The sequence below is a fragment of the Salvelinus sp. IW2-2015 genome, unplaced genomic scaffold (genome assembly GCF_002910315.2).
Source record: "Salvelinus sp. IW2-2015 unplaced genomic scaffold, ASM291031v2 Un_scaffold2302, whole genome shotgun sequence".
Classification (NCBI taxonomy): Eukaryota; Metazoa; Chordata; class Actinopteri; order Salmoniformes; family Salmonidae; genus Salvelinus; species Salvelinus sp. IW2-2015.
Window position 1 is genome coordinate 101782 of NW_019943628.1, and position 11174 is coordinate 112955.

The 11174-nt window shown below is 42.5% G+C and overlaps 1 protein-coding gene across 1 annotated transcript; it reads right to left on the reverse strand.

The window, feature by feature from the left end:
• Nucleotides 1-1232: 1232 nt before the first annotated feature.
• LOC112073575 (visual system homeobox 2) lies at nucleotides 1233-10910 on the reverse strand. Its single transcript, XM_024140848.2, has 5 exons — nucleotides 10383-10910; nucleotides 9670-9754; nucleotides 8569-8689; nucleotides 3167-3350; nucleotides 1233-2268 (listed from the first exon to the last, which is right to left on the reverse strand). The coding sequence occupies exons 1-5, from the start codon at nucleotides 10780-10782 to the stop codon at nucleotides 1946-1948; spliced, it is 1113 nt and encodes a 370-aa protein (XP_023996616.1). The 5' UTR covers nucleotides 10783-10910; the 3' UTR covers nucleotides 1233-1945.
• Nucleotides 10911-11174: the final 264 nt, after the last annotated feature.

The following is an 11174-nucleotide window of genomic DNA, read 5'->3' on the forward strand; positions in this document are numbered from 1 at the left end:
GGCATCACAACATGGCAACAACATGGTAGCAACACAACATTGCAACAACATGGTAGCAGAATAAAACAGTGTACAAACATTATTCGGGCACAGACAACAGCTCAAATATGTATAGTGTCCACAACTAAAGACTCATTGTCGAATCTGAAAAGACACATAGACCTACGTATCCCGAAAGCATGATTGTGTACTATGTGTACATGCTAACAGGAAGGAAGGAGGTGGATAGCTAGCTGAGTGTGTCGTTGTAGCAAAGTATTTAATAAACACAACATACTAAATGTTCCGTTGATTTTCGTTCTATTATCTATGCAATATATTATCCTTTGATTTTTACCGAATAGGCCTGACACGGTATAAACTCTTTCTTTCCGTTTTGATTGGGTTATTTCGCCTAAAAACCTTTAGACTTACCTATATAATTGTTTTTTTAAACAGCTCCGCATCCCTGCCCAGCCTTGCAAGAGTGTCCGGAAGGTTTTTCTCCGCTGCTGGCCTGCTCTCCAGGCTGTTTATAAAGACTGTTGTATTTTCTATTTTTATTGAACCTTTTATTTAACTAGGCTGTGACTTAGAATTAAATTAAAATGAAACGAAAAACTGCTTTATTAGGCTCAGTCTACAGTGCCTTTTGAATTTATTTTTTAGAAACACCAGTTTGGCCAGAGTATGTGGTTTCACAGATAGTTCGGGTTCATATGAGCCTGCATTTTCCCTGAAGCCACGTATAGACAGAGCGTAATAATATAGACTGAGTCTAATAATGCATTTTTCGTTTCATTTTTATTTAATTCTAAGTAAGTCACAGCCTACACGCAATTTATACACTATGATTTAATACAACGAAATGTTGTTTAAATGCTGGCGCTTAATGTCCCTGCCAGTCTGTCACACTCGCTTCACAATGTATTTATTTGTAGGCTATAGCCTTGGAATAATAGGCTGATTAATATAGCCTAAATCAGTCATTTTCGTTCCATCTTAGGCTACCTGTCTGGCTCATGACCTATTTAGAGTGTTTAGTTGATTAGGCTATCATTTTGGTGCAACTGGGGTATAACCTATAACATTTAAAAACAGAATTAGTCTATAATATATTACAAGATCATTCCATATGTATCGATTTAAAATAGCCTATTATGACAGACCTATGCAATGTGGTTTATGTAATTAGGCTATTCTTAATTAATCCTCATCAACGCACACACACACACACTCGATACCCCTGAATCTTCCATGTAAATAATGTTTTATTACTATTGTACAGAACACAGAGACAAAACAAAAACACAGCTTACTGATGTCCAACTACATGAACGTAGCTATATTTCGTTTAAAATTATTACAATAGAGAAATCCACCATACATTTTCAAGAGAATATTTTGTTTTAAAAAAAGAATCCTCTGCAAGATTAGTCTCTTGTTTTTCCACAAGACGACACCGTGTATATAATCTTTCACAACATGTATATCTTTCACCTTGTCTGGGTTTGAGTGTTACCTTCGCCTATGTGCTGTCCTCTATTATGTTACGTAGAGACGGATCGTTGGCACCAAATAGTTTAGTCTTCCTAAAGTTGCAGAATTGCAAGCACCCAAATAGCTGACCGATTACAAAACAGTGGACAGTTCTAGAACAGTTTACCGAGGTGGAATTTCCCATGATGCAAAATGTGACCTGTACAAAATTGATCTCCATGGCTGAAGGATTTTGAGGTTGACATCATCAGGTCTCGGTGTCAAAGAAACATTCAGAAACTTTTTTCTTTTTTTGCTACTAAGAATATTGTGTATTGTGATCAAAACCATCTCGTTTATTGATCGTCTGGACGTCAGGAGTATGTAAACAGTGTTCTTTACAGAGAGCGCATCAACTTCTTTTGAAGAAGAACATTTATATCAGTGACTGGGCTCTCTCTCTCTCTCTCTCTCTCCAACGCAGGCTTCAACTGTCCTCCTCTTTGTCCTCTGTCTCCATTGGCTGTCCCCTTGTTCCGTCCCCTGAAACTGTCCCCGGTGGTCCGTCACCAGGATGTGTCCCTAGCATCTTAGCGCTGTGTTCCAGAGCTTTCGCTCTGAGTGCAGCGATGCTATTCTCTCGCAGTTCCTCTTTGGACATGGGTGACCTGGTATTCTCCCTCCTCTCTTCCTCCGCTTTCTCCACCACTCTCTCCCGCTCTCGTTCCCTGGCAGGCGGTTGGGAATGGGGAGCTTCTGGTTTTCCAGAAGAGGTCGGAACAGGGGTATCCATGGACTTCTTGTGCATCCCTGGAAGGAAAAGGAAGCGTTGTTATTCCGGTTAGGAACAGAAAGAGTACTCGTCCCATTTGGAGACACGCACGTCTATAAACTGCAAAGCTACAGTACTAGGAATCTCAAGCTCGTATTGAGCTGTAGCTGGCAGATGGTCGAAGATCTTGGTCAGTTATTGTTTCTGACCTCCATCATGGTCAGGAGGCAACATGGGAAAGGCACCTTCACTGACAGAGAGGTTTAAACTGCTGGTTGAACCATTTTTTAAATATTTTTTATTTATTTAACCTTTATTTAACTAGGCAAGTGAGTTAAGAACAAATTCTTATTTACAATGACGGCCTACCAGAAGGCAGAAGGCCTACTGCGGGGACGGGGGACTGGGATTAAAAATAAAATAAATAATAATATGGTATGTGAATAGTTAAACCAAGCTCTCCACCTGAACGTTCTCAGCAGTACATACTGAACTAACTACATCCTGGTTAAGGAAAGGGAGGGATTTCTAAAAGGGTTTTGAGCAGGGGCCATGACCTTAATGTCAGACTTAATCCCGGTGCTTGTCGGGAGTCGATAAAAAAGTGTCAATGACGGGTGTTAATCAATAAAATGATAATCCTACTTTATCAGACTGGATTAAGATGCATCTCCTCTCTGCTTGACGTATCGGTCAATTGATTAGCGTAGATCAATGAGATGGTAACTAATTGAAAACAAAGCGTCCTGCAGAAGCAAACATGTTAGTAATTTAGCAGATGCTATTATCCAGAGCGATTTACAGTAGTGAGTACATACATTTTCATTCGTACTGGTCCCCCGTGGGAATCGAACACACAACCCTGGTGTTGTACGTGTCATGCTCTACCATGGGACCCCAGCACACCCACCCACCCACAGTAGCACAGTGCCTTACCCAGTAGCCATGGGGCACAGGAATCCATGACACCGTCCTTGGCCGACCTGAGGATGGACTCGGGCAGAGGGATGGAGTGGCGCACCATGGCACCGTACAGGCCGTACTCCGCCATCACACTGCTGCGACCCCAACACTTCTCCCTCTTCCTCCACTTGGCACGGCGGTTCTGAAACCAAACCTGCAGGGGCAGAGGATGGAAGTTTAGGTTCATTTGAACATCTTCTTTATTTTCTTCAATGTAGAATAATAGTGAAGGCATCAAAACTATGAAATAACACATATGGAATCATGTAGTAACCAATAAAAGTGCTAAACAAATCATAATATTATTTTAGATTCTTAAAAAGTAGCCACCCTTTGCCTTGATGACAGCTTTGCACACTCTTGGAATTCTCTCAACCAGCTTCATAAAGTAGTCACCTGGAATGCATTTTAATTAACAGGTGTGCCTTGTTAAAAGTTATTTTGTGGAATTTCTTTCCTTCTTACCGCATTTGAGCTAATCAGTTGTGTTGTGACAAGGGAGGGTTGGTATACAGAAGATAGTCCTATTTGGTAAAAGACCAAGTCCATATTATGGCAAATAAGCAAAGAGAGACGACAGTAACAAAAACCATCAAGCACAATGATGAAACTGGATCTTATGAGGACCGCCACAGGAAAGGAAGACCCAGAGTTACCTCTGCTGCAGAGGATAAGTTCATTAGAGTTACCAGCCTCATAAATTGCAGCCCAAATAAATGCTTCACAGAGTTCAAGTAACAGACACATCTCAACATCAACTGTTCAGAGGAGACTGTGTGAATCAGGCCTTCATGGTCAAATTACTGCAAAGAAACCACTACTAAAGGACACCAATAAGAAGAAGAGACATGCTTGGGCCAAGAAACATGAGTAATGGACATTAGACCGGTGCAAATCTGTCCTTTGGTCTGATGAGTCCAAATTTGCGATTTTTGGTTCCAACCGCCATGTCTTTGTGAGATGCATAGTAGGTGAACGGATGATCTCTACATGTGTGTGATTCCCAACCGTGAAGCATGGAGGAGGTGTGATTCCCACCGTGAAGCATGGAGGACGAGGTGTGATTCCCAACCTTGAAGCATGGAGGAGGAGGTGTGATTCCCAACCTTGAAGCATGGAGGAGGAGGTGTGATTCCCAACCTTGAAGCATGGAGGAGGAGGTGTGATTCCCAACCTTGAAGCATGGAGGAGGAGGTGTGATGGTGCTTTGCTGGAGACACTGATTTATTTAGAATTCAAGGCACACTTAACCAGCATGGCTACCACAGCATTCTGCAGCGATACTCCGTCCCATCTGGTTTGCACTTAGTGGGACTATAATTAGTTTTTCAACAGGACAATGACCCAACACACCTCCAGGCTGTGTAAGGGCTATTTGACCAAGAAGGAGAGTGATGGAGTGCTGCTTCAGTTGACTTGGCCTCCACAATCACCCGACCTCAACCCAATTGAGATGGTTTGGGATGAGTTGGACCGCAGAGTGAAGGAAAAGTAGCCAACAAGCAGTGGTGGAAAAAGTACCCAATTGTCATACTTGAGTACTTTACACCATTGCCAACAAGTGCTCAGCATTTGACGGAACTCCTTCAAGACTGTTGGAAAAGCATTCCAGGTGAAGCTGGTTGAGAGAATGCCAAGAGTGTGCAAAGGTGTCATCAAGGCAAAGGGTGGCTACTTTGAATAATCTCATAAAATATATTTTTTATTTGTTTAACACTTTTTTGGTTACTCCATGATTCCATGTGTTATTTCATAGTTGTGATGTCTTCGCTATTATTATACAACTTAGAAAATAGTGAAAAATTAACAAAAACCCTTGAATGAGTAGGTGTCCAAACTTTTTACTGCATTTTATGTTTCTGCATATGTCCTTCAATATAATGTAAAAAGATATGAGCTATATGTACATCATCCACAAGTCAAACAACAAATTGGCATAGCAGACACTAAATATTTTAAACACATCCTAACAAAAAGATCTTATATGAAGAAGAAGAAAAAAAAGAGATTACAAAAATAATCCGTATTTAGCTAGGATTGTCCACTCAGCAACAATCACTGTTTTTCAAGGAGTCCTGTGATGGAGAGTGGAAAGAGGATGGATGGCTTAAACATCAAGTCACTGGTATTACACCCACATGATAAGGTGAGAGTAACCTGGTGACCTAAAACGTCCATTTGTTAGATATAGTGATTGTATACCACAGTCTTTATTCTCTAGTTATAGAACAAGGACACCTGATGGAGAAGATAATCAGATATTCATAAGATATTATGCTGTTTCTGCTAGATTCACCTGTGTGTGTGTGTGTGTGTGTGTGTGGTGTGTGTGTGTGTGTGACTCCCTCTCCCCTAGACTAATCGAGTGCCTAAATTGATTTCCACAGTGGAGACCCAGTAATAACCTCACCACTTCAGATTCAGAGACATGCATATAGATCAGGGAGAAAGATACAGAGAGAAGAGAGATGGGTCTGGTGATAACCTCCATCTCATGGTGATCGGTCTGGAGATAAGGAATTACTTCCAGGACAGAGCAGAGGAGTGTGTGTGTGTGTGTGTGTGTGTGTGTGTGTGTGTGTGTGTGTGTGTGTGTGTGTGTGTGTGTACACGTGCTGTGTGTACACGTGCTGTGTGTACCTGCGTGTGTGTGTGAAACAGCTGAGCTGAGAAGGGGCGGAGGGGAGGGTGACCCTAGGGGCACATGGAGGCTGATTGAAAAATAAGTTAATTTCCAGAGCCAATCAATGGGTGACAGGCTTTCAAAAATCACCAGGGAATTAAAGCGCTAGAACCCAGGAGAGCCCTGCCATTGACCCATGCTAATTATCTCACTGTAGTTATCATTTCATTGATGGCTCCCACCATGCCTTGTGCTAAAGCATCTCTCCGCCTCCCTGTCCGCCTCCCTGTCTGGCTGAGTGGATGGCTGAGTGGATGGCTGAGTGGATGGCTGAGTGGATGGCTGAGTGGCTGGCCGACTGAGTGGCTGGCTGAGTGGATGGCCGAGTGGATGGCCGAGTGATGGCCGAGTGGCTGGCCGGCTGAGTGGTGGCTGAGTGGCTGGTGAGTGGCTGGCTGAGTGGCTGGCCGATGTGGCTGGCCGAGTGGCTGGCCGAGTGGCTGGCCGAGTGGTGGTGAGTGGCTGGCCGAGTGGATGGCCGACTGAGTGGCTGGCCGACTGAGTGGCTGGCCGACTGAGTGGCTGGCCGACTGAGTGGCTGGCCGGCTGAGTGGCTGGCCGGCTGAGTGGCTGGCCGGCTGAGTGGCTGGCCGGCTGAGTGGCCGGCTGAGTGGATGAGTCCCAGGGGGAATGGTGCCTCTCCCGATTTAACGAATTACACCAGAGGAAATGTGGTGTTAATTGAGCAGAGAGGGTGTGGTGGTGGTGATAGGGTGTTACAGTGCCTAGCGAAAGTATTCATCCCCCTTGGCGTTTTTCCTATTTTGTTGCATTACAACCTGTAATTGAATGGATTTTTATTTGGTTCTCATGTAATGGACAAAATAGTCCAAATTGGTGAAGTGAAAAATACTTGTTTCAAAAAAAAAAAAAAACAATCTAAATGGAAAAGTGGTGCGTGTATATCTATTCACCCCCTTCGCTATCAAGCCCCTAAATAAGATCTGGTGCAACCAATTACCTTCAGAAGTCACATAATTAGTTAAATAAAGTCCACCTGTTCTGAAAGGCCCCAAAGTCTGCAACACAACTAAGCAAGGGGCACCACCAAGCAAGCAGCACTATGAAGACCAAGGAGCTCTCCAAACAGGTCAGGGACAAAGTTGTGGAGAAGTACAGATCAGGGTTGGGTTATAAAAAAATATCAGAAACTTTGAACATCACACGGAGCACCATTAAATACATTATTAGAAAACGTAAAGAATATGGCACCACAGCAAACCTGCCAAGAGAGAGCCACCCACCAAAACTCAGACCAGGCAAGCAGGGCATTGATCATAGAGGCAACAAAGAGACCAAAGATAACTCTGAAGGGGTTAAAGATCCACAGCGGAGATTGGAGTATCTGTCCATAGGACCACTTTAAGCTGTACACTCCACAGAGCTGGGCTTTACTTAAGAGTGGTGAGAAAAAAGCCATTGCCTAAAGAAAAAAATAAGCAAACACGTTTGGTGTTCACCAAAAGGCATGCGGGAGAGTCCCCAAACATATGGAAGAAGGTACTCTGGTCAGATGAGACTAAAATGTAGCTTTTTGGCCATCAAGGAAAACGCTATGTCTGGCGCAAACCCAACACTTCGCATCACCCCGAGAACACCATCCCCATAGTGAAGCATGGTGGTGGCAGCATCATGCTGTGGGATGTTTTTCATTGGCAGGGACTGGGGAACTGGTCAGAATTGAAGGAATGGTGGATGGTGCTAAATACAGGGAAATTCTTGAGGGAAACCTGTTTCAGTCTTCCAGAGATTTGAGACTGGGACGGAGGTTCACCTTCCAGCAGGACAATGACCCTAAGCATACTGCTAAAGGAACACTCGAGTGGTTTAAGGGGAAACATTTACATGTCTTGGAATGGCCTAGTCAAAGCCCAGACCTCAATCCAATTGAGAATCTGTGGTATGACTTAAAGATTGCTGTACATCAGCGGAACCCATCCAACTTGAAGGAGCTGGAGCAGATTTGCCTTGAAGAATGGCCAAAAATCCCAGTGCCCAGATGTGCCAAGCTGATAGAGACATACCAAGAGACTTGCAGCTGTGATTGCTGCAAAAGGTGGTCCTACAAAGTATTGACTTTGGGGGGTGAATAGTTATGCACGCTCAAGTTCTTTTTTTTGTTGGTCTTATTTCTCGTTTGTTTCACCCCCAAAATCTTTTGCATCTTCAAAGTGGTAGGCATGTTGTGTAAATCAAATGATACAACCCCCCCCCCCAAAAAAAAATATTTTAATTCCATGTTGTAAGGCAACAAAATAGGAAAAATGCCAAGGGGGGTGAATACTTTCGCAAGCTACTGTAATTGATCAGAGAGGGGGTGGTGATAGGGTGTTAATTGACCAGATAGGGACTTGTGTGTTGCAGGTATACTCATGCTTGAGCACACACAGACACACACCAGACCACACACACACACACGTAACACACACACACACGTACACACACACACACACACAACCACCACACACGTACACACACACACAACACACACACAACAACACACACACACACACAAACACACACAACACACCAGAGCCACACCACACACACACAACACACACACACACACACCACCACACCACACACACACACACACCACACACACACACACACAACACACACACACACACACACAACACACACCAGCCAGGTACAGTATGTTATGTAACCTGTATCCTGTTCCTCTGGACCTTATCAGATAATCTGGGAGTTCAGTCTTCATGGAGAGCATCTCTCTGGCGTAGACATCAGGGTAGTGGGCCTCGTTGAAAGCCTTCTCCAACTCATCCAGCTGATACGAAGTAAATATAGTTCTGATAAGAGAAGGAACATACAAAAAATAGTTATTTTGGTGACAAACATTTTACAGTTGAATTCTGCCTGCAAGTGTCAAGTCTATAAAATCAAGGTCTCCCTCATAAAAAAGAGATATTCTGACCTCAACAGGACTTCCTGGATAAATAAAAATTAAATAAAAATATACGTTTTTTTTTACACAATTGCCCTTAATTAAATATATATATTTGATGAAGTGCTGTGTATGTCAAGCACAAGGCATACCCTTTCCACTCTAAATCAAATCTAGGCTAATCAAAAATGTTTTAATAACAATGGATAAGCATAATTTAATCAATACAGAATGTTTGGTTCATACCACAGAGGTCACAAAACTATTTATTAAATAATAAAAAATAATATGAATAAGTTCCATGAATAATTACATTATCAAGACATTCATTATTTTCCCCCTTGAAGTAGACTACCTGTAGAATATACAGCACCAGAGATATTGACTCCTTTGTAGGCTATCCGTGATAGCATGCATGAAAATGTAAAGATTTATTTTCAAAATATTTCATGCGGAATACTGCTATGTGTTATCAAATGAAATTGTTTATTGCTACAGTAGAAAGAACTGCATCGAAAATATTTACCTCTCGACAAATTTGTCTATATAATATAAGCCGTCTCCTATCGCCCATTTAAAAAAATATATATATATACCATCTCATCTCTATTTGAGGAATTAAAATAATTTAGAAATCTATTTCGATTCATACTTGACAATTATTTGTTTTAGACGTTTTCGTTAATAGACAAATTCTGAGAAAATGTAGGGAGGTGCATACATCGAAATACTGTAGGTTATATGAATTTGAATATTTCGCTTTCCAAATGCTTCACAAAAAAAAAACTTCGCACGGAATTTTGTTCATTTATATATCCCTAAAATGTCATATAGTCCAATTCAAACACAGCGAGGTAAATATTAGTTCTAGTTAATCGTTTTTACCTGTGACGTCTCTTCTTTCTTTTCTTGTTCTGGCTCATCGATGAATTAGAAAATGTCTTTTCACTGGAGGATACGTCATCTGAATCTGTAAATAAATAGCCCTAGTTTATTATTAAACAGCCGCATGTATATTGCTAATACAATTACAATGTAATACTTAGAAACTGTTACGCTACAGCAGGGTTTTACCAAAAACTCGGTCCTCGGGACCCCAAGGTGCTCTCACGTTTTGTTTTTTGCCGGAGCACTACACAGCTGACTCGAATAATCACAAAACTAATCATTAAGCTCTGATCATTTGAATCAACTGTTTGGTGTTAGGTCAAAACCCAAAACGTGCACCGTGGGGTCCCGCGGACCGAGTTTGGGAAACCCTGTGGAGGATAACAGTTTATAAATATTACATTGTAATTGTATTAGCAATTATACCTGTGGCTATTTAGTTTGGGAAACCCTGTCCTACAGTATATTAAAAAAATAAAAACAGGAGAAGAGAATTTGCAGTCATTAAAATCAGAATTACATTTTCAATTGGCTACAACATAAACATTGGAAAGAAGTGGAGGGCGCTCGACCAACGTGAGTCGAGGTGCAACTAAAAATTAAATCAAATGAGATTGAAAAGGCGCAACCCGCGCTCACCATTAAAAAACTGGACTATTTGTTTAACATTAAATATAAAAATGTAAATAAAACATTTTGTATAAATTTACCAGAACAGCTTGCGGAGTGGTGGGCATCCAGCTGTCCCGTTGCCCTGGCCCTGTTGAGCGGCTGAAGGTGAACACTCTGCGCCTCCTGCAACACCTCCAGAAAGGCAGGCTGGCTGTAAAACGAATGAATCCCTCCTGGACCAATAATTCCCATTCCAACCCCGACTGCTGCGGGGCCCAAAGCCGCCCTTGCCGTCAGAAGGTGCGCTCTGTGCTGCAGAGATTCCAACGGACGCCGCGGAACCGCGGGCGGCTCCTTGTTCAAGCCCAGAATTTCCTGGATTCCAAATCCTGTGCACCTATGCGTCGTAATAGAACCCATTTTTAACGGTTGGTGCTGGAGTCCAACTAGTTTTAACGGCGAAGCCATTTTCTGTTTCGGCTGAAAAGAACGGTCCATTATTTTCCTGTCATGACTGTTCTCTCTGATGGTATTCCCTGATTGGTGTTCCCGCCCTGCACAAGCCAGTCCCTTGTGCAATCAGCAGTGTGCTCTCTCTCCCTCTCTGCTTTTTTCTCCCTCCACAACGTTCCCTTTTTATCCAACAGGTTCCTGGCGCCAGGGGTCATTTCTCTCAGCCAATTACCACAGAGAGAACTCAACGCCACATTCACCAAGACAACAGAAGTGGTCAAACGATTCTTTCGCGATGGCAGATCGATTCAAAGAAAATACATTTTAAGACTTTTTAGATTTGTTAAAAGAAGGTATTTCCAGACAACATGGTTTATTAACCCACCATAACGCCTCTGTTACTGCAAACGGTCCCGAATTGGTGACATAAATCAGAA